General features: G+C 31.5%; 1 protein-coding gene across 1 annotated transcript; it reads left to right on the top strand.

The window, feature by feature from the left end:
- The first annotated feature begins 13,261 nt into the window (after window positions 1-13,261).
- Window positions 13,262-13,747, top strand: LOC148204214 (calcium uniporter protein 5, mitochondrial-like). The gene has a single exon (XM_088107864.1). It carries the CDS (start codon window positions 13,262-13,264, stop codon window positions 13,745-13,747), a length of 486 nt encoding a protein of 161 aa, XP_087963990.1.
- The last annotated feature ends 11,478 nt before the right edge of the window (window positions 13,748-25,225 follow it).

Below are 25,225 nucleotides of genomic sequence, written 5' to 3'. Positions count from 1 at the left end.
TAATTAGTGTGTTTTGGGTTGAGTGGAGTTAATAATTAATCACAATCCGCTTACACCCTTTACTTTTTCCTTAATTTTTTATTTATTAGTTTTTTTCTCTCCTCTTTCTTTTATCTCCCTCTTCAGTGTCTCCTTTGTATGAATACTTACGAAAAAAAATTAATATATGTATAGTATGAAATATTAACCGAGCGGTTACAAACAACCAACCGGATATTTAGGTAATCTGTTTATATCTTATTCTGTTTATATTTTATTGGGCTTATATTAGCTCAAGATCCATGAGGAAAATAATAAATACAAAGCTAGGGCCAAGAGCCAGGTACGTTCCACTTACGCATTATTTACTCTACGCTACTCTCAAATATTCAATAATGATAATCATTCACTAAATATTCAAACAAGAGCCGAGGCTCTTCAAATCACACGCCTAACTTGGGCGTCGGAGTACCTTTTGCAGGTACATCCCCCTCGTCAAGAAGGAGACCGATCGGTTTGCGCCAACACCGATCGGCCAACAGGAGGAGTTTGGAAGCGAGCGAGCGGCCCAGACGCGTCAGCAGGTTAGTCTCTCGGTCCCTAAAAGTATCTACCGAAACATTTTGGCGCCCACCGTGGGGCCGAGCGTCAAACCCAATGATGACCACGAGGAGCATGGAGGAACAACAAAGCACCAGAAAGATTATTAGAAACCACAAGAAACCAAGACGAGCGTTCGGTCTCGACATCACTATTTCGGATCAACACGAGAAACTTTCGACAAAGTAAAAACTACAGTAGATGAATCATCATCTCTACGTGAGACGTCGTCAACAAGATAAGTATTTTTTGAAATATGAATATTTCATAAAATATCTAATTGATAATAGATATTATAACAACTATTTTTATGTTAAATATATAGTATAATCCATAATATATATGATATATGATATATTATATATAATATAGCATATAACTATAAATATAGTTATCTAATTATTATAACCGAAATATTTTCTAGCATGATTAAAATAGTCAAAGAAATTGTTGTGTGAGAGATAAGTATCAATAGCAATATTATAAAATCTCAAGACGGTTTTGATACCTTGTTTATTATCTATGTGATTTATTCGGTGCAATTCATAATATCTGGTAACCGAATCATTTATTATACGGTCATATACCATAATATATATCATCATGAGAATTTCAGCAATGAACATCTTGAAGAAATATATATCAAAATCCACGCCATCAATTATGCAAGTGCATACTAAGATCTAGTCATAAACGGACTTCATGGAATTCAATTAACGAAGGGGAAGTCTCCTATTACAAACACCGATTGCCAATTTCGTCAGCAAAGTTCATAATTAACGATCAAGTCAGGGACCGAGCGGTAAATCCCTCTCGGGAGAGAGGTAAAGCCCTCTCGAAGACGAACGGTAAATCCCGTTCACTAGGAAACACTCCTAGATCAAAGCAGAGGTAAAACCCTCTCAAAGCCGAACGGTAAAGCCCGTTCCCTAGGAAGCACTCCTAGGTCGAAGACCGAGCGGTAAATCCCCCTCGGGAGAGAGGTAAAGCCCTCTCAAAGACGAACGGTAAATCCCGTTCACTAGGAAACAATCCTAGCTCAAAACAGAGGTAAAACCCTCTCAAAGCCGAACGGTAAAGCCCGTTCCCTAGGAAGCACTCCTAGGTCGAAGACCGAGCGGTAAATCCCCCTCGGGAGAGAGGTAAAGCCCACTCAAAGACGAACGGTAAATCCCGTTCACTAGGAAACAATCCTAGCTCAAAACAGAGGTAAAACCCTCTCAAAGCCGAACGGTAAAGCCCGTTCCCTAGGAAGCACTCCTAGGTCGAAGACCGAGCGGTAAATCCCCCTCGGGAGAGAGGTAAAGCCCTCTCAAAGACGAACGGTAAATCCCGTTCACTAGGAAACAATCCTAGCTCAAAACAGAGGTAAAACCCTCTCAAAGCCGAACGGTAAAGCCCGTTCCCTAGGAAGCACTCCTAGGTCGAAGACCGAGCGGTAAATCCCCCTCGGGAGAGAGGTAAAGCCCTCTCAAAGACGAACGGTAAATCCCGTTCACTAGGAAACAATCCTAGCTCAAAAATGAGGTAAAACCCTCTCAAAGCCGAACGGTAAAGCCCGTTCCCTGGGAAGCACTCCTAGGTCGAAGACCGAGCGGTAAATCCCTCTCGGTTCATGTTGAAGGACGAGCGGTAAAACGCCATCGGTCTGTCTTTACATGGAGAAAGTTCTAAAAAGAACTCTCTTCAACCACCGACAAGAGCGGCAGAAGCTCACCAATACCACAAACACACCCTCCCTCAAACTCATAAGTCCTATAGTTAACCACGGCTAAAGCCAAACGCTTAACTCGGACTTGGGGGGCATAATGTATAGTATGAAATATTAACCGAGCGGTTACAAACAACCAACCGGATATTTAGGTAATCTGTTTATATCTTATTCTGTCGAAGGTCGAGAGGTAAATCCCTCTCGGTTGATGTTGAAGGTCGAGAGGTAAATCCCTCTCGGTTAATGTGGAAGGTCGAGAGGTAAATCCCTCTCGGTTAATGTCGAAGGTCGAGAGGTAAACCCCTCTCGGTTAAAGTCGAAGGTCGAGAGGTAAACCCCTCTCGGTTAAAGTCGAAGGTCGAGAGGTAAACCCCTCTCGATTAAAGTCGAAGGTCGAGAGGTAAATCCCTCTCGGTTAAAGTCGAAGGTCGAGAGGTAAATCCCTCTCGGTTAAAGTCGAAGGTCGAGAGGTAAACCCCTCTCGGTTAAAGTCGAAGGTCGAGAGGTAAACCCCTCTCGGTTAAAGTCGAAGGTCGAGAGGTAAATCCCTCTCGGTTAAAGTCGAAGGTCGAGAGGTAAACCCCTCTCGGTTAAAGTCGAAGGTCGAGAGGTAAACCCCTCTCGGTTAAAGTCGAAGGTCGAGAGGTAAACCCCTCTCGATTAAAGTCGAAGGTCGAGAGGTAAATCCCTCTCGGTTAAAGTAGAAGGTCGAGAGGTAAAGCCCTCTCGGTTAATGTCGAAGGTCGAGAGGTAAACCCCTCTCGGTTAAAGACGAAGGTCGAGAGGTAAACCCCTCTCGATTAAAGTCGAAGGTCGAGAGGTAAATCCCTCTCGGTTAAAGTAGAAGGTCGAGAGGTAAAGCCCTCTCGGTTAATGTCGAAGACCGAGAGGTAAACTCCTCTCGGTTCCTGTTGAAGGACGAGCTATAAATCCAGCTCGGTTAGTGTCGATCGTCGAGCGTCGATCGTCGAGCGGTAAAACCCGCTCGCTTATTGTCGAAGACCGAGAGGTAAACTCCTCTCAGTACCTGTTGAAGGACGAGCTCTAAATCCAGCTCGGTTAGTGTCAATCGTCGAGCGGTAAAATCCGCTCGCTTATTGTCGAAGACCGAGAGGTAAAATTCCTCTCGGTTCCTGTTGAAGGGCGAGAGGTAAATTCCTCTCGGTTCATGTTGAAGGACGAGCGGTAAAACGCCATCGGTCTGTCTTTACATGGAGAAAGTTCTAAAAAGAACTCTCTTCAACCACCGACAAGAGCGGCAGAAGCTCACCAATACCACAAACACACCCTCCCTCAAACTCATAAGTCCTATAGTTAACCACGGCTAAAGCCAAACGCTTAACTCGGACTTGGGGGGCATAATGTATAGTATGAAATATTAACCGAGCGGTTACAAACAACCAACCGGATATTTAGGTAATCTGTTTATATCTTATTCTGTTTATATTTTATTGGGCTTATATTAGCTCAAGATCCATGAGGAAAATAATAAATACAAAGCTAGGGCCAAGAGCCAGGTACGTTCCACTTACGCATTATTTACTCTACGCTACTCTCAAATATTCAATAATGATAATCATTCACTAAATATTCAAACAAGAGCCGAGGCTCTTCAAATCACACGCCTAACTTGGGCGTCGGAGTACCTTTTGCAGGTACATCCCCCTCGTCAAGAAGGAGACCGATCGGTTTGCGCCAACACCGATCGGCCAACAGGAGGAGTTTGGAAGCGAGCGAGCGGCCCAGACGCGTCAGCAGGTTAGTCTCTCGGTCCCTAAAAGTATCTACCGAAACAATATATATTTTCAAAATCATCAATTATTAATTAATTTTAAATCAACAAATTGTTAAAAAACGACTAATGTTGTTTTCCATAAAATCTAACGTAAAAAAAATTATTTCAAAATATCAAACAAATAAATAAAAATTATTTACATAAAGATATACAAATTTATTATTTTAAGATTTTGAATTAAAAATATCTTAATATTTTATATCAGTTAAATCCATATCTCATCATTACTGAATCCCACGCTAATCTCTTAAAAGAAACTCATGACAAAAACTAAAGCTAAAATTTTGAAAAAGTTAAATTGACTTGTTCAATTCAAAATTTTAAAATTGTTCATTCAAACCTAACGTACTATTTGGTAATAAACAACAAGTGCATGTAAGATAGAGTTGATAAAAATAGTAAAAAATAAATGTAAATAAAGAGAAGTAGGTAAGAAATTGAGTAAGAAAGGGAAATGTGATAGTGGGTGTGGGGTCAGAGAGCGGCGAAGCACTGAAGAGAGCTTTTAGAGAAAATTGAATTTCAATTTCAATTTCAATTTCAATATCTGCCTTCACTTAACACCAAACATATCAGACACGCCAATAAAGGTTGTTGGTCGGTTGGTGCTTTCTTTGACATTCATTATCGAAACCTTATTATTAAAACCATTCTTCAAAACTCTTCAAAATCCACAAATTGCTGTTTTAACTAACTCATTTTAACTCTCTTCTTTGACCCTTTGCCTCTATAAGTACACCATTTGTCTCTATTATTCATTATAACACTTTTTTTATGAGTGGTCTTAGTGACAAACAATTCAAGAAGAAACGAAAATTAATATGAGTAACTTTCGAGTGTGGTTTGTGTTTCTTTTGGCTTTGTCGCTCTCCAATTCATGTGCTCTTGTCTACTCTCACCATGCTGCATACAAGCCTGACTGCTACCACCCCACACCTCCAAACCATAGGCATCGTAAAACTCTACCACCGCCACCGTTGTGGTTGTCGCCGCCGCCACCGGCCGCGTTTTATTTCTTTTCTCCACCACCTCCCAGTCCTCCTTATTTTCATCGAAGGCATGTGGGACAGGACACAAAACACGTGGCCCCACCAAGGCTTCGGGTGCTTTGATTTGACATCGGATACCACTGGGTGCTTCATCGAGCATATGTGGGAAAAAAATCGCTTGTTGTTGTGATAGTGGCTTGAATTAATTGTCTTGAACTCTCGTCTCCTTTGTCTTTTTCTGTTCTTGAAGAACACATTACTCCTTGGTTGTAAGCTTTGGTTTTGTTGTTAATGTGGAAGTGGTTGAACTTCTTGATTTGTGGTGAAAATGTTGGCCTTCTTACGTCGTTATTAAGCTTGGTTAAATATCAGAATGGTGAAATTTAACTCTGAATTTACTTTGACAAAAAAAAAATTATTATTATATGTTTATGCTGAATGGGACTTGAAAAAACTTTTGCTGCCTCCGCTCGGAAACACTCCTGCTATACCGATCCGTCCTTCAACCTCACCGCCTTCCTGAATCTCGCTCTCTCAATCTCGAAATGGGGGTGATCTGCGGAAAAACACTTCGACGCTCAAGTCAGAATTTGTCTTTTCAAGCCTATCGAATTGTAGTAAAAAACAGAGAGTTTACCTTCTCCATAGATTGTTTTTTATATGATTTCAGATAATATTACACATTAATTTACCTCTTAATGTCGTTCAATGCTGACCTTAACTACTCCAACAATGACCGTTACCTCATTAATTACGCATTGATGAGCATTCAAACGCTGTCTCTAGCAAACGGCTCGCAAGGCCCGATCGGACATACTAGACTTGTTCCCACATACTCAGTATTATCTAAACACTCCCGATCGGTCAATCCTACTCGGTAGTAACATTATACATGACTAGTACTAAGTTGTCATGACTTTATAACACTTTTTGTTGTTAAAATATAATTATGACTTTAAAATTAAACATTTTAAAAAAAATTAAATAATCTAAGTTTTTTATTGAACATATTATCAATATTATATTGGTATTAATTATCTCTAAAAAAATCTGATCAATGGAGTTAAAATCGATAATTTATTCCGGTAACGAACATAAACGATTATAATATAAGTGAAGAACTTTATATATAAGAATTCTTTGTATGGATAATCTTTCTTGTAAATCTTTTAGACAGATGTCTTGTCTGAGTTTAAATCCATTATGAAAAAATTAAACACGGTATAAGATTCATAAGTTTATTATCTTAAAATCTTCAATTAAAAGTTATATCAATTACTTATATGAATTGGAAGTATTTCATAGATGTTGTATTACCTAAATGAATATTTTTTCAAAAACTTATTATTTTTTAATAAAGTTATACTTACTTTACACCATCTCATTATTAAAAGAACAGTTATATGGATCAAACACAACTTTAATTAATAATACATTTTTATTATTTTTGAGTTAAACTCAAACATGAATTTAATATAATAAAAAATGAATTATAACCCTGCCATACACAACTTCATTTAACTACTGTAATCTTAGAAAATGTTAAATGCTGTGCATTAATGTCGAATCTTTATATGTAAAAGTTTCTTTATGTCTGTTCAAATTTAGTTGAAATATTTTTTTTAAAAAAAATGGAGACACTAAAGTTCAAATTTAAAACCTGTATGTATCAAAGTCTCCATCACGTCAAATCCAATTAATATTAAGCATGCACATTTATGGTGGTCTTCCAGGATATAATTAGGTATCATACTTTCATATTGCCATTTTTTTTATGTTTATATAAAGATGGTATATGTGAACAAACTTATTAGATATATTATTTTAATTTAAAAACTATAAAGAGGTGATGAAGTGTTGAGTAAGTTGACTCGATTAGCAAGCTTTTGACAAGAACATGATTAGTACGGGCAGATTTGCGTTAATTAGCACAAAATTAGCTGTCTAATCTTTCTCATTTCAACCCATTCTTCTTCCCTTTCAGTACTTATTATTTTAACAAAATAATTTTCAACTTTTCATAAATTTTGTTTTTTTTTTACTAAAAAAACATATTTTATTCTTTTATTTTGATTTGATTGCCAATCAATATATGATGTGATTGCTATTTTATGTATGATTAATTAAATGTTTTTATATAAAAAAATAAAAATTAATTTAATTGAATTTTAATTTTATAAAAAAAATATTTTATTAGGTGTTTAAATTATTTATATATTTTTAATTAAGTTTCTGTCACTAATTAAAATGACATTTTGCAATCTCTAATGAAATATCATGAATTTAAATAATAATAAAATATTTTTTGTTCTTTCATATAATTGATTTTATTTTATTATTTAATTTGTAAGATGAATAATATGTAAATTTTTATAAAAGTAATTAGAATTTTATAGTTTTTTTTCTTAATGTTTTGATTTGGGGTATTTTATTTGAGAAGGTAAATGATCATATTGATGATATGAACTTAATTTTAAAAATATTAAAATTTTAAAAAATAATTAAAAGTATTTAAATTTTTAAATTTTTAAATTTTTAAAATTTAGTTAAATCTATAATAAATAAAACTTTAAATATACAATTTATATCTGTATATTTGTAAAGAAAAATTAAATTTAACCACATGGTGAGTATCATTTATATTCCCCAACATGATTATTAACAAAATTTAATATTATTTCATAATTTACAATGCTCTAATAGAAATTTTAAATTAGTAGTGAGACTTACGAAAATTTGGTACCTTTCACCCAAAGATAAAATTAATTTTATTAATTTACCAACTTTTTTTATAGGACTGTAAAAAGCATTTCTTACTACACACAAAATCAGTGCAAATTGACGCACCTTATTACTGCATATTCCTTTTGAAAAAGTAAATACCACTGTCTTAAAAAGTTTTCTAAGTTCTTCTTTATCCCTTCAACTTTCAACATGTTTATAACTCACCCTTCAAGTCTTCAAAGGGATGATCCAAATTTGCAGAATTGGCCAAAGGACAAATAATAGTGTGTTTGTCAATTGTAGGTATTTCCAGCTTTGAAGCAATCAACATTCTAATGAGATGCAGCATCCAGATTCATAGATTCTCACACCATTAAAAGGCATCCTAGTTTTCTAATAAGATGATTCAAAATTAATAATCAGTTTTATATAATTCAAAACTCACTAATCAATAAACTAATTAATGATTTTACTTTCTACTTGAGTCACAAACGCCTTTCGAGAATGGGGAATTCATTTTATTGCTGTGAACCAAAAACAAGGTTAATTCCAGATATAAATTTGATACTAAAGACAAAGCAGAGCAAAAGGATATTACTAATGTTATGAGTATTAAGAAAAAATATATGCAATTTGTAAGGATCTAAAAAATGGGTCAAGAGCAGTTGGACCTTATGTTAAGACAGTTAGGCTCGTAACACTAAAGACATCATGATCTTAGAAGGGATTTTTCAAAATCTGAGTTCATTAGCCAAATTTCCCTTCTCTCTAGAACTCTTATTTTCCTTAACCTTGCTCTGCCTTCTCTCTACCATTCCCTCACATTCAGCCATTGCATTGTTGATTAGGTGGTGCTCAAGTGATCGCGGTGTTGAGACCTTCGCAACCATCCGAATAGATTTTCATTCTTCAGCGGGTAAGTAGCTCTTCACTTTTCTCCGTTGTTTGGGACTTAGGACAAGTTGCATCTGCCTAGTGTGTCCTTCTTTACGTTTTTCCTTTGTTCGTTCTAGCTTTAAGAGCTGTTTCTTTCGCCACTTGGGTGATTTGTAGAGTGGGGTTGTGCCCTTGCTGTGTGAGGTGTTGTAGAGAACAGTACTGTAAGTTGTGCTATGGAGCTTTCCAGGTAAAGGGAGCTAGATATTGTTTTCAATTTGCTTGCAGTATTTGTATGTATGTTAAATTCCTTAATGGGTGTGTTGTTTGGTTTGCTTGTTTAAGCTCTAAAGTAAGTGAAATTATGGTGTTTTAGGTCACTTTGAGAGGAAGTAAGGTAGTGATTTTGGGCATTTGAGGTCTAAAGCGCAACTGGGCTGTTGGGGCAGCCTTAGCAAGTGAATTGTGACTTGTTTGAGTCACTAAATTGATCAAAATAGGTGCAAAGCAGTAGGATTGGGTTTTGGATCCCGAAGTTGGGAAAATTGGTGTTTTAGAGTTGAAATTGAGTCTTAATCACTTTAGAATGGTAATAGGAATGTTCAGAATCATTTAGATGAGTTTAATTAAGTATAAAACAAGAATTAAGGGTGTTAGAAGTTAGTAAAAATGGTTAGGAATGGTTATGTTAGGTGTTGTTCATAATTCTACAGAAATTCTGCAGAATTATGCAGTTTCGCCGAAAGTGAACTGATAACCGTTCGGACATACGTTGTTAAGCGTTCGGTCTTAGTGCTCGGTCTTAAGTAGAGTTCGGTCTTAGTGCTCGGTCTTAAGTAGCGTTTGGTCTTAGTGCTCGGTCTTAAGTAGAGTTCGGTCTTAGTGCTCGGTCTTAAGTAGAGTTCGGTCTTAGTGCTCAGTCTTAAGTAGCGTTCGGTTTTAGTACTCGGTTTTAAGTAGAGTTCGGTCTTAATGCTCGGTCTTAAGTAGCGTTCGGTCTTAGTGCTCGGTCTTAAGTAGCGTTAGATCTTAGTGTTCGGTCTTAGGTAACGTTCAGTCTTGATAGTGTTCGGTCTCTTAGGTAGCGTTCGGTGTTGATAGTGCTCGGTCTCAGGTAGCGTTCGGTCTCTATGGTAGCGTTTGGTCTTGATAGTGCTTAGTCTTAGGTAGCATTCGGTCTTGATAATGCTCGGTCTCAGGTAGCATTCGGTCTCTATGGTAGCGCTTGGTCTTGATAGTGCTCAGTCTTAGGTAGCGTTCGGTCTTGATAGTGCTCAGTCTTAGGTAGTGTTCGGTCTCTATGGTAGTGTTTGGTCTTGATAGTGCTCAGTCTTGGGTAGCGTTCAGTCTCTCAAGTAGCGTTTAGTCGTAATAGCGTTCGGCCTTAGTGGGTGGTCTTAAGTAGCGTTCGGTCTTATTGGATGTCTTAAATAGTGCCCGGCCACTTCTTCGGTCTTACCTTTTATGGACCGTTCAGTCCTGTCCTTTGGGAAGGGAGATACTGTTCGGTCTCACCATTCACCGGGTGTTCAATCTTGCTCATTACGTGTTGATGTTTTGTGTTCGGCCTGTATTCCTATTTATTCCAGTATGCTATTTTACTTAATTGTTCCAGTCGCTTTAAGGGCTGATGTGTGCATTATCATGTTGGTAAGGTGAAAAGTATCAGTATTGGACGTAATTCCATGATCCTCAAGGGAGATACATGGTGGTGCCCTCAGTGTTTAGAATGCTTTGCATGGTAGCTTAGTCTTGGGGATTATCCTGAAACTACAATGGTCGATCATTCTCAAGTAGAGAGGATTGAACCATGTCGTGAGTAGTAGCAGGAGGTCCTAGTCTTGGGTGCTTCCAGTATGGCCCAAGGTGAGTGATAACGGACTAACCTCGTGAGTGTGGTAGGGTGAAACCCATTGGCAATGGCTTTGCAAAGCAGTAGAGGCCACCACGAGTGCACGACCCGCCATTGCTCGACAATCATTCTAAGTTCGAACGAGTCAAGTTTAAGTGCCACAAGTCATGTTTGTATAGTATAGTATATTCATCTTTACTTGCATGTTGCCTATGACTTTTATAACATAATTTTTATATCTAGCTCACCATTGCTTGTGTGTTTGTGTTTGTGTTTGCTTGGGTATGCTTTCTTTTGCAATGATCATCCACTTGGATGTGAGCAGAGATGGATGAGATGTCTCTGGAGCAGGCTTTGGAGGAAGATGATGCTGCTGCTTAGTCTCCTTAGGATTCTATCAGTTATTCCTTTTGAAATACTCTAGTATGCTTAAGTTTTAAATTCTGACTCCTTATCGGATGACTGTACGCTTAACAAACTTTATTTACAGTCTACTCTAACTGTTCTCTTTTATTTAAATGTGAACTTACTATGTTATATACTTCTATATAATCTGGGATGTTACCGTTTTCCTTTATATTATGTCTTATCTTAAATTTTTGGTAAACTTTAAAATATTTAAAAAGCTAACATAAATTTATAAATAAAAATAATTTTTGTTTCTTAAATCTGAAAATAATTTAAGGAAAAACAATTAATATTTTTTGGACAACTAAAATTTAGTTTAAAAATGTGTAAGAATAAATAAGGGTTAAATATGTTTTTAGCCCCTATACTATCACGCGATTTTGGTTTTAGTCCCTCTTTCAAACTAAGGTACATTTTAGTCCTCCTCCTTAAGGAAACTTTGATTTTAGTCCTCCAAAATTAACACCGTTAAAAACCAGCTGACGTGGCTAACGGTAGGCTGACATCATTTTCTTTTCTTGCGCTGAGTGAGTGTTTCTCACTTTTTCTCCCTCTCTCTCCCTCGTCTCTTCCTTCCATCTTCTACCCAACCTCCCCACCCTCTCCAAAAAGGTCATTGACGTTGTGCAACTTGGGTGGTCTGCAGTGGAACAAACAAATTAGGCTGTTGAGGTTGCTGGGGTGGAGTAGGAGCACCATAACCTCTTCCGTATCTAGGATCAAACGGTTGTTGATAGCTATCAGGATATTGAATTCCAGAAACACCATGCTGCACATGAATGGGTACTGACTCCTAGATGATGAAACACATGGAATAATTTCATTGAATGCCCCATTTCTTTTAATGCCTTTATGTTTAAGAATACTCCATTTCTTTTAATGCCTTTTAATGCCTCATCAAAGCCTGGTGGAAAGGAGCGTTTGAATCACTCTCTTCCCACCAACAAAACAGAAAACCAATAGTTTCATAGAATTCACTCATTATGGTGGTTTATTTACAGAAGTTGAGATGATAAGACGCTAAGTGATTATTTACATGAAAGTAGATATTTATTTTAAATTAAAACCTTATTATTTCAATCTCATTTGTAATTCTTTTAATTGATATGATTTATTGTTTTGGATTCCAGTGAATATATTTCATTATAGGGCTGACTACGTTCCAAGCAAAAATATCTCCTTCAATAATGACACTCATCCATTCTTGTTGCTTCTTGATTCTGGTTCTGTCAACAAAAGCAACATACAGAGCAGTGTGTTAAGACTGAAAATTTTCACATGACACAAATGAACGACAGAGGTCCTCCCATAGTTTGCCCTCATGAGAGTGCGACTTATGTAAAAGTGCAGGATTAGGTTGTTATTATATTGATACTCTCACATGTAAGTTTATATGATGACTGGTATAAGTAAAATATTGGACACCTTCAATAAATCAAATTAGTTGCAGAATATGATTGATCGGAAGTCTGATTAAATATTATTTGTCAAGAATAAGATTTTAAAGATACTCACAATTCCACCTGATTCTTGTGAATTTAGTTTATTGTGATAAGAACTTTAAAGAAAATGTTTGATGAAAAAAACAGAGGACAAAGTTAAGCTTTAACCATTTGCAAAGAAAACTATTTATCTGAAAGTATCAGTTACAAGTAACCCATATAAAAGGAAGTTTCAATAATATTCGGATTCGGTAACTCGTGAATTGGGATATGTGAAAACCTAAATCGACAAGAGACTTCATAGAAACACAGAATTGGGATATGATTATTCGTTCTAAAGTGAACCAGGGACATACTAATGGACAATATGGTTATGGTGCTCCTACTCCACCCCACAGCAACCTCAACGACCTAATTTGTTTGTTCCACCGCAGACCACCCAAGTTGCACAGCGTCAATGACCTTTTTGGAGAGGGTAGGGAGGTTGGGTAGAAGATGGAAAGAAGAGACGAGGGAGAGAGAGGGAGAAAAAATGAGAAACACTGACTCAGCGCAAGAAAAGAAAATCATGTCAGTCTACTGTTAGTCACGTCAGCTGATTTTTAACGGTGTTAATTTTGGAGGACTAAAATCAAAGTTTCCTTAAGGAGGAGGACTAAAATGTACCTTAGTTTGAAAGAGGGACTAAAACCAAAATCGCGTGATAGTATAGGGACTAAAAACATATTTAACCCAATAAATAATTGAGGAAGAATGTGACGTTTGTAAGCAAAAATATCGTTGACATTAAGCCTTAGTTTGAATGAGAGGGCCACATTTTGAAAGCCTTTAAATTGAAGTTCAATTCTTCATGCATCAACTGAAGCAAACACACATAACACGTCAATGGCATTTGGGAAAGTTTTTCCAAAACGCCTTTTCGAATCTGTTAAAAAGTCGTTGCGTGTCCTAGTTTCCCCTAAACTCACCTCCCGCTGCCACTACCTAACCTCGCCGGAATCCTCTGGCTTTCTCCACCACTTTCTCGAGGTTAGAAGTGTGTGCGGCCACTTCGGCAATCCCTCACTTTCGATGGGAGACAGACTCACAGACATCAGGACCGTTGATCTTGATGTTAATCATCCAACGGCTCGAGATGTCAGCGGAATTTTCATCCATGATGCGAGAAAGATTCTTAGAGAGTCGCAGATGCAGAAGGTGAAAGCGAAGCTGAGAGACATTCCTCACACTTCAATTTATTACTCTCACTATTTTCAAATCTGTCTTCAGTACTGCGGTCACAGTCAACATCAAGCCACGGTGTTTGCCGAGACACTGAATCACTCTGGAGATGTCATTGTTTTCGGTGACGTCGTTTTTTTACGCCCATAACAGGTAGGCCTCTTAGAAATAAACAATTCTTTTTTATTGTAGAATAAAATTAATAAAAGTATTATGATGTAAAATTGTATATATTTCATATTTTATGGTGTAAATGATTTTGCTAAGTGTAAATCTACTTGGTAACATAGTATTTGAGTGAGCCTATCTTAGTTATGTTCATTGATAAATTGAATTTTATAAAATTGAGTTATATATAAATCTCATCACTTCCAAAACTAAAATTTAAATTGACTTGTCTTTTCTTCTTCTCTGACAAATTCACGAGTTTAAAATTTTGGAATCCTGCTGCAGGCAGGGTGGCATATGCAGAACTTTTCGTTTTGTTTTTTTATAATTTTTGTTAAATTATTTGATATAGTGTCAGAGTTGTAAGACGAATTTCTATTTGATTTGAGAGCTCATATTGACTCAATTCTCATTATATCCTCGAATGAGACAAAGGTTCTGATGATCTCCTAATTCTGAGGGTAGTTTCAGGCAGTGGAAATATTCTTGTATGCTAAATCATAACAAGACTGTAATATTTTTAGTAAAAAACTATATGTAAGTTCTAACCCTCAGATTACATCTATTCTTACATTTCAAAGAGAATGTAAGATTTCAAGTATATATACAATCTTACTCTCAAAATTATTTATATTTTAACTATATTATTAAATAAAATAAAATATTCTCCTAAATGAGCAATTAAGTTTAGAGTTTATATGGTTCTGTGAATAAATACTTTCAAATAATATGTTAAAACGATATAAATAAAAACCCTTAAAAAGTTATCAAACAAAATTGATAAAACTTGTTTACGTAATAAATACTCCATCTTATTGCTGATAAAAAAATATTCCATCTTATTACTCCGATTTGAAATAATTTTAAACTGCACCTGAATAGAAGATGTGAAAAATAAAAATTAAAAACTATTTAAAAGTACATATAAGATATGCTTAATTAACTAGAGCAAAACTTAAAATAAACATAGACTGAAAATAAACTACTTTCAAGAATTTACTATACTTGAATTCTAAAATACAATTAATTTACTATACTTGAATTTTAAACATGAAAATTTACTTTCAAGAAAATAAAATATAGTTTAATATATTAAGGGTGGTTAATTACTTTGCATTTAGTTATACTACGTATTTTATGTATATTTTGCCATAAGATCTTTAAAAAGTGCTTGAAGTTTCGCCAATTTTAGTCTATTTTGATAAATTTATTTTTGAGAATAAAAGCCTTAGTTTTTATTCATATATAAAAAAAGTGATTGGAATGGAATGCATCCTTAATATTACTTGATAATATTAATTGTGTTCCGACAAAAAGCTCTTTCTAATTATTTATCCCACTTTTATTTGTTTTTAACAATAAATAGATTTATTTTGGAAGATAATTTTTTCATTCTCGAAATCACATTTGATCCACCATTTCATGCATATCTAAAGCTTCCTTTCAATTAAAGAGAGTAATAGTTGTATGAACACAACTACAGTAAAGTTTTAAATGTTGCTTAATGGTGAGAGATTTGTGAAAAGATTGGAGTGTCAATGAATAAAATGTAATGATGTTTTAATTTATAGGTAGCTAAAACAATGGAGCGGTTAATATCGGAGTCAATAGCAAATCCAAAGGACCGAAGGAAGGAGTTAGAGACTATGGAAAGACAAAAGTTAGGGTGTTACTCCCTCCACCTCCACAGCCTTCTCCCTCCACCTCCCCAATTATCTTTAATTCCAATTATATCCTTAAAGTTAAAATTTTTTATTTTTATTATTTTATTATTTTAATATTTTAATATTTAAATATAAACTAATATAAATATACCTTATTAAAATACATTAAAAAGATATTCAAAAATAATAAATCAAAATATTAAAATATCTAATAAAATAATAACAGAAGCATAAAATTAAAACAAAGCTTAAACGGATGACATCCTTCAACGGATGTCAACATCCGTTTAAGGCGAAACGGATGTCGACATCCGTTTTGCCTTAAACGGATGTTGACATCCGTTGAAGGATGTCATCCGTTTAGGCTTCGTTTTCATTTTACATTTTAGGGTTAAAGGATTATTGGAAAGATTATTGGAAGGATTATTGGAAGGGTTTAGGGTTTAGGGTTTAGGATTATTGGAAGGATTATGACTACGTACCTGGAGAGGAACCACGACAAGCACATTACACCACAAACGCACTGCACCACGTACTGCACCGAAAGCAAGAGGAAGATTGCTTGATAATTCTTTTCACGATCACTGAGCTTTGCAGAAAAATATTTTACTCATACAAGGAACTACGTAGGTTATCAGTGAAATATGTTATAAATGAGTAAAATTAAAAAACAATAATTCTAAAAATAAAATTTTACTGAGGGACAAAATATTACTGAGGGGCAAAATAGTAAAGGGGAGGTAGAGGGAGAAGACTGTGGTGGTGGAGGGAGCAACACCCCAAAAGTTAATTATCGATGAAAAGGCAAAGGCCCAAGTGAGATGCGAGCTTTACTGTGGGCTGGGCTTCTTAACCCTCTGAAACAATTGGGCTGATGAGACTTACTTTCTGGGAACTGGACTGGGATATGATGGAGCCCATATGTTTTTATCTGACCCCTCTGTACTTCTCTTTGGTATACATGTTCTTCCTAAGGACATCAACAGAACCCACCTTCGAGGGCTATTTCCAAAGCAGGTTCAAGACCATTAAATCATATTAAATAAAAATGAACAAAATAAAACATCATATAAAAATAAAAAGTCCATTAATTTATTATTTTAAAATTTTATATTTTGTGTATGTTAATTTTTTATATGATTAATGAATCTATTATAAATCCAACACAGACCTGTTATTCACAATCACGTCTCATTAATTACTTTTATTTAACACTTCTAAACACGGTGATTAAAAGTACATGTCCAATTAATTAAGATTATTTATTGGTAAAGTTCGATTATAACCTTTAGCAACAACATCGTGTCCTACAAAAATCTTTGAAAGAAAGAAGCTTCAGAACTCTGGATTCTTTTTCGAGTAAACTCGTACCAGGAATTTATTTGAGCATCTTATCCATGAATTATGTTTTTTATTGCATCACTATTCAACACGTAAGTTGTGGTTTTAATGGACATATTATTTTAAGTTTGTACTATGAAAATATATAATTAACTTGAATAGTCCGAAATATTCTTTTGTTGTTGTTTGTTTTGTTTTGCTGGTATAAATAGCGATTGGTTGTAGTAGTTAGCTACTGGCACAATAGTCACTTTCTAGTATACATACGAACACGTGTATAGAGAACAAAAAATTGATCAACTTGTAGCTAAGCCATGACCCGCCATTTTTTATAGGTTTATATTTACAGATCTTTATCTATATGAATATATCATGCATTGTTCATGTTGTGACGTGCATTGAAAATGACAGCAGTGTAGCTTAGTCTGTAATCAAACAAATAGATGAAAACGGTGAGAGTTCAAAAACCCATGCAGCTCTACGGTATAACCGAGGCACTAACTCGTGTGATAAATATTTGTAAAATAAAATATGTAATGACTTCTTTTAGAAATTAAAATATTTTTTTAATCATTTCAGCTATTATAAAATAATCTAATATATATTTATAATTAAACTGATTATTTTGTTATTTTTTATATTTTTGTTGGGAATGAGTTTGTTTAAACAGAAGTGGTATGGACATTAGTGTCTGGCTGGAGGCCCACCAGCACGTGCCCTACCACCGAAAGGTCCACAGAGTGTAAAAAAGTAGTAACCTGATGCAACACTTGTAATTGGGTTGTTTTGAGAAGTTCCGATTATCAAAGGTCATGCAGCATTAAATTCGTTCACACTTACATTCTTTCTCTAGGAGAATGGATGAAAACATGTGCAAAGGATTTTATTGCTTGAATAGGAAGAGAATTTTAGGAACAAGTGGATAGATTTCAGAAAATAAAGAAAGAATTGTAGTTTTGTTTGAATTAAGAGGTGAATGAAAGAATTTGAAAGAAAAATTTATATTTTTTTTAAAAACCAAATAATTTTTTTAAAAAAATAAAATAAAAATCATATAAAAGAAAACATATTTATCAAATATTCAGTATTAGTATTTTTTACTTCTGTCAATTATTTAAAATTTATAATTATATAAATTTTAAATAAAAATAATAATTGACTAATAATAAAAGAATTGTATAAAATATTTCATAATTACACATAAATAAAATTTCATGACAACTAAAACATTTATTAATTTTTCAAACCATTAATAAAACCAAATTTATAAAGTTAAAAAGTATTTTTAAAAACTTATAAAAAATTATTTAAATCTAAACATATTTCATATTTTTTTACTTTTTCTTTAGGTTCTAAAAAACTTTTTGATAGAACAAATATTAAAGTAATAATAATTCAATTTTAAATATGTATTTCATTTTTGAAATTCAATATCTTTGAAGGGTGGATAAAATTTATGAAAAATATATTAAATTGTTATATTATAATAAATGAAACATTTTTATATAATTATAGCGATAAAATTACAATCACAAAAATAAATTATAAAATAAAAATAACTGTATAAAAATTTATCAAAAATAATATTTTATATGATAAAAATATATAATAAAATAAAATGGTAGAATGATCAAACATATGTTCCATAAATGATTTGATATATCTTTAAATAAAATCGCTTAAAGAAAAGAAAATGTATAATTGAATGCATAATAAGTTATAAAATAATATGAAAATGTGAGAAAACTTTTCAAATATCAAATATTCGAATAATTGAAAAGTAATTAAAATTGTTACAGTAGCTTTTTAAATAAAACAAAAGTTAATGATAGAAAAAAGAGAAAAAGGTTTATATTATCTATTAAATTAAATATTTATGCATACACTCGAAATTGAAATTAAATTATTACCGTATAAAAAAAGATAATCAATAAATAAAATATTAATAAGAAATATAAATAAATAAATTGAGACACGGAATTTATCATACTTAATTTTAAACAATGACTTGTTTAATACTGTATTTGGATTAGAAAAATTGTAAAAGTATAATTTATTTTTATAGAAATTTTAAAATTTTAAATATCACCAAAAAGAAATAAAATAGTTTTTCTTTTTTTACATTGATTGTTTTTCCTTTAGACTCGTTTAATGAGTTTGATAGGATCTATTTTAGTTGGATTAAGATTAAGATATTACTGGCTTGCTTTAAATTGGAATATAGTTGAATTTAATTAATGTAAGTTGTTAAACACTTTGTTTTTCTTTCATTTTAGTCTGACAAAAAACATTACATACTAAACTTGATTATAGTTATTTTTCAACAATATTGTTATAATTATTTTTTTCACCAATATAGTAATTATTTATTTATTATGTTATTTAATAGTGTTGTTTTTTATATCAATATATATTAAAAAAGTAAATGAAAATTAACCCTTATGAAGAATATTGAAAAAGTAATTTTACGTGATTTCAACCAAAACTATAATAACAAATATCAATCAAAACTAACTGAGTTTTACAAAATCATGATAAGGCTAAATAAATTTTTAGCAACCTTTGCTTGAAAAATAACTCATTTTTGTGTTTAGTAGTTATTTTAGCATGAAAAGTAAAATTTAATAATTATTTATTTTTATCCAAATAGAGAAAACTATTTGAACAGGAACCTAGATAAAATTTAATATATTTTAATTTATTGAAATCTGTCAAACTCTTATTGAAATATACCATAATAATACTGTAATCCCTCAATTTCACATTCGTGACGCTTTTATGACTAAAAATATCAAATTAAACGATTTTCTCACACTTTAATGACATAGGAAGGAAAAGGAGAGGTTTCTCAAATTTAAATGCAACCACTTCTTACCTTTAAACTACTAATTTCATTTCAAAACAAGTGTGTTTTTAATCTTTGAAAGACTTATGGTATATCATAAAATATAAATTACACTGATATTTTCAAAATAAAAAATAATATATTTAATAAAGAAAATAAAATTTATTTCCAAAATATTATTTACTTTTGTTTCTAACATTAATATACATAATCTGATAATCCAACATAGGGAATATAAATTATCGATCATAACATTAATGTCTTCTGAAGTGGAGAGCTGAAATTAGAGCATACAAATACTCTCAAAAGCTTGCAATTCCCAAAAGTTACCAGATCATACGTTATACCTATAGAAGACAACAACTTCCCTAACTATTAAAAATAGTTGGTATATCTATTCATTCACGTGTTTATTTAAGTATACGTGTATAAATCAATCACACGATACTTACTAAAAGATATTATATATTTTTCTTTCAACAAAAAAATTATTTTTTATAAGTTAGTATACAAAAATTACACATCGAATCAATTAAATCCATCATCAACGACTTTTTAGACTATTAATGTAAAAACAATAGTTTTGGTCATAAACAGACATTTATAATTAAATGAGGTCATAACAATCTATTATGAACAGAAAAAAAGAAGGTACTTGATTGAACTAAGAAATCCACAATAATATTAATTGTAATTTAATTCGAAACATTTCACAGATTATAATTCAAACTCAGTTATAATTATGTAGTAGAATGTATAAATGTTATATTTCTAATTAAATTTGACGTTAGATTAAGTAAAGCACCCATGTTATATAAAATTCGATTTATGAATATTGCATGTTAGATATTTCGAACGTCTAAAATAAAATAAAAACTGAAAATTTATGTGTGAATTTAAATGAAAATTCATCAATTGGTTATTTTAAAAAGTTATATGATTGGAATTTATTTTTTGGGTTTTAAGTTATGATTACGCATTCCCCAGTAGGCACCACTGCATGTGCCAGTTCGTCTTTTTCTGATATTAATAATGAAAAAGAAAGCATTTTATCTATTAGGATTTCTGGTGAAGGAAATGAAAGGTTTATGATAAGTGGCGTATATGGAGCTACCTAGGAGGAAGTTGTTACTGACATAAACACGAACAGTGTTGCAGTTGAAAACACATAAACTGCATTAGTGGTAGGCAACCTACTTGTTTATTCAATAGTTTCGTATATAAAACTTGAGATTCTTTTGCACCATTACGAGGATTTGTTGCCACCGAAGAAGCAGTACTCATGGATTAGTTGCAACCTTAAAATAATAATGATATTTTAATAATATTTTTTTAAGGATATTTTAACATTATTTACGTGTCCATGATGTTTATGATTATTATTATTGATTGTATAATAATTTTGGATCAATCATACACATAAATAATATTAAAATGTTATCAAGATTTGTCAAAATATTATTATCTTAAAAAATATCTGGTACACGCCAACAAACGAATAAAAAATAAAAAAATGGTGAAACCAAAAAGTTGTATCTCTTTGATTTCATGGAAGGACTCCTATGCTACTTTGAGGTCCACCTTCCATGCTATTATAATTGACGTAACGTATGAAGTTGTGATTGTGCTAGGAACAAGTTTTGTTTAACTTTTCCTCTTGCAAAATTTTAAAATTGTGATAGGTTGATTTGTAATTTACAAAAATTAGATTTTTTTTAGATTTAAAATAAGTGGTTATAATGATTTTTCATAAAAAAAAATTAAAAAAATAAGTCATCAAGACTTATATAACAATTTATCTTAAATATGTAAAAAAAAAATCAAACTATTTCATTTTTAAAAAGTATATATCAAATTATCCTAATTTTAAAAGTTTACCTTTTTCTTTTCTCTAAAGAAGATGTACAAAAAATTTACTTCTTATTTACAAATTGGATTCTGCTTAAACCTGGTTCTTCATTTATGTTATTGTAGTTAAAATGGAGAGTTAACCTTTAAGTTAAAAAATCTTGCGGTTTTGCATAATATTTGTGATTTAAATTGAATGCATGATCATGACATGATAAATTTGTTAGGATTGTTGAATGAAAATGTAAAATCATTAGAATTATCAAAACAAATAATAAATTATATATATTCTACGTATTTACTTTTTCAGATGAATGAACTTAGTTCAAATAAAAACTAAACATGATTATAAGTTAATGTATTTAAAAATTTAACACGAGATACCATTTCATTAAAGTTTATTTTTTCAACTGGAGAGCTACTACTCATTAAAAGGATATTTTCTGTTGTATGCTTCACTTTTTTTTTTAATAAAACTTATTATTCATGACACAATTTCATAATTTACGATTTTGTGAAATCTTTAATGTTCTAATCATAATCTCAAATTTAACCATCTTGTTTCGTATATTAATTAATGTTTCTTTATGACAAGTAACCTAATGAAGTGAGTGTTTGACCATCTACCCATAAGTTATGTGAAAGGAAAACTACACAAGTCTCAGAAAATATTATAGATGCATTGGTAAAACACTACTTTTATGACAGTATAACTTATAATTTTACATGAAATTAATTATATAAGAAGTGTGCAAAACTAAAACACGAAAATCATAGGAATTTTGATTTTGAACTATTGAAATTATGATGAAGAATTAGAGTGTAATTTTGATTTAATGACATTATTGGGATGGGAGAAATAAGAATGAAATGGGTGAGCTGTACTACAGTTCATAGTCAACTGTGGTTTAGCCAATGCATTAGATTTGCCAACTGTGATTAAACTCTACCGTTACCAAAATACCTAACCTCGTATGGTGAGGTCAAAAGCTGTTAAAAAGAAATAAATAAATAACTTATTTGATAACTTGTGTCTGTATCATTCAAATATCAGTAATATTTGAGGATCAAAATTGTAAAAAATGATTAAATTTTGTTGTGAGTAGGTGGGTAGTTAATAACTTTTTTTTTAACTAACATTTTGACAACTGGATATGTATCGTGATTTTATTAATCTACTTGAATTTAATTTTAAAAAAAATTTGAAACGGACCCACAATGTTAAAAAAATTTTAAAACAGATTTTGTTAAAAAAACTTTTTCTTTTTATTATATTATTATCACACAAAAACAAAGGAACAATAAACCTACTTCACATGACCCAATTCCATTGCCTCATCATTTATTTATTTAAAGATCCCAATTCCTATCTTTTAAAATGACAAAATGCATATATATATATATATATATATATATATATATATATATATATATATATATAATGCAAAGAATTTTACCTATTACTAACAAAAACGTTTTTTAAATAAAAAAATTGGTGTATTGACAACTAAAAACTTTTATTTGATAGAATTTTATTTTGGTAAAACACTTAGTTTTAGCTGTATAGCCATTGTCAAATAGAAAACTATAATTTATCAGTGTAAATATTATATTTTATGGAATGTATTATACTAATAACTAATTTTATTAACGAATAAATAATATATATACTACCAGTATTTTACACTGTGTTGAACTTGTTAGAATACATTTTCTGTCCCTCTCGATGTATTAAACTCTTAGGAATGGAACAAGTTTTTCTATAATTTTTTAAAATTATTTTATAATTTTTTTTTATAAACTCATGTAAAAGAAACTTTTTACATGGTTCTAGAAAAAATAATTAATGTTGAAAAATTATAATTGTTTTACATTCACTTTTAATGTGAATATATTATTTACCAAGGAGATTATTCTAATTTTATTATTAGTTATATTTAGATAGAAAAAAAATATCATATAGCGAATCCTGTAGAAAAAATTAGGTTTAATAAGTAATTAAAATAACGTTTGCCAAGTGTATAAGAGATAATAGTGTGACAAGTATTTATAAGGTGTAAATTCAAAATACTTGTGTATTGTTTTAGAAAGTATCTGAGAGGAGTATTAGTATTTTTAATATACACCTAATGATATTTGTAAATTTGAGTATTCTAGCATTAAATAATTACACACTTTAGTTAATATACATGTTATTTATTATATTATGTTAATATATGTATATTTTATTATGTGAACGTGGTATTAAAGTTTTTAAATTATTAATCTTTTCTTAAGACAAGATCATGATAAATACCATTATCAATTTTAAGTTAATATTTCAAAATGAATTGATCATTTATAGATTTTTTATAAAATCATATATAATATGGAAATTACACTAAACTTATATATAATAAATAAATATTATATATATAATTTTTCGATAGAGGTTAGAAGATTGGTTATCTTTCACATAAAACAACAATTTTTCTTTTCAAATTTATAATAATTACTTTGAAATTGATAAACTGAGTGACCATATAATTTTAGTTTATAAAAATGATATATTATCAATCCATTTATCATATTTGTTTAAAATTTTTAAGTTACTCAATTAATAACCTCAAATTTGAATATTTTCTAATGCACAATAAACTATTACTATAGCAGAATATGTGCACTCAATGCTCTCACGGTATTACCATTGTGTTTAATAATTAATAGGTTGTACAGGATATTATCCTCAAAAAATAAAAAATAGTAAACTACCTGATATTTAACATATGAATTAATTAATGCGAAACTCCTCTGTAAGTGTTTTTTTTTTAACTTAAGTTTTATATTTTGACCCTGAAGAGAAAAAAATGAAGGGTTAAACTATTGTAGTATCTTATAAATATTTTGAAATTTTAATTATACTTCTTGAACAAAATTGCTACCTCAATTGTGACCTATGTTTTCTATTTTTCCCCTTTGAGGTAGCATGTAGTTTTCTGATTGAATCTAATGTGGTAGGCCATTTTTCTGGGACGAAGGAATCACACCTTTTTATATTGCAATTTTTCTTGGATTAAGCAGCGTCATTCAGGATTTATGAGTAGCAGTTCCCATTACAAAAATATCATTACTTTAAGTGTCAGATTAATTTATAGTAAGCATGCAAGTTGAGGATTTTAAACTTTTATTATTTTATTTTTTATGAGATCCGATGGGACAAATAAGGAGAATAGAAAAAACACAATAACACTTTCGAAGTTGCAAATGGTATGAAATCCATCCAATTTCAAAGCAAGACACAGCACACACACTTTTTCCTTTTTTATTTTTTTAATGTAGCTGAATTTTATCCCAAACCCCCCAAAATGGTTAGAATAAAAGCTAATTAAATTAAACACTCATTTCATCATAATTATCAGAAAATAAGTAATTAATAAGTTAATATAATTAAAAATAAAAAATACATTAAAAATAAAACACATGAAAAACAATTAATTGAGGCAATAAAAAAAGATCACATTTACACACGTATTTAACTTAGCTATCTTGATAATTTACTACTTTTATTTCTTAAATAGGCTATCTTGATAATTACTACTTTTATTTCTTAAATAGGCGAACATGACTTGTAAGGTTGGGATACATGTGAAAACCATTGAAATAAAAATAAGACACAGTATTGGTTTTTTTTTTTTAGTTTTAATTTAATTTAATTTTCCATTTAACAGTATTTTAATTATTGGAAAAGCCAAAAATGGTTAAAAAAAAGGAAGATGTTCTCCA

Source organism: Vigna umbellata, chromosome 2, assembly GCF_029865625.1.
Source record: "Vigna umbellata cultivar VRB3 chromosome 2, Vumbellata_1.0, whole genome shotgun sequence".
Classification (NCBI taxonomy): domain Eukaryota; kingdom Viridiplantae; phylum Streptophyta; class Magnoliopsida; order Fabales; family Fabaceae; genus Vigna; species Vigna umbellata.
Note: the sequence above shows the minus strand (reverse complement) of the source record. Positions and strands in the feature narration are given on the sequence as shown.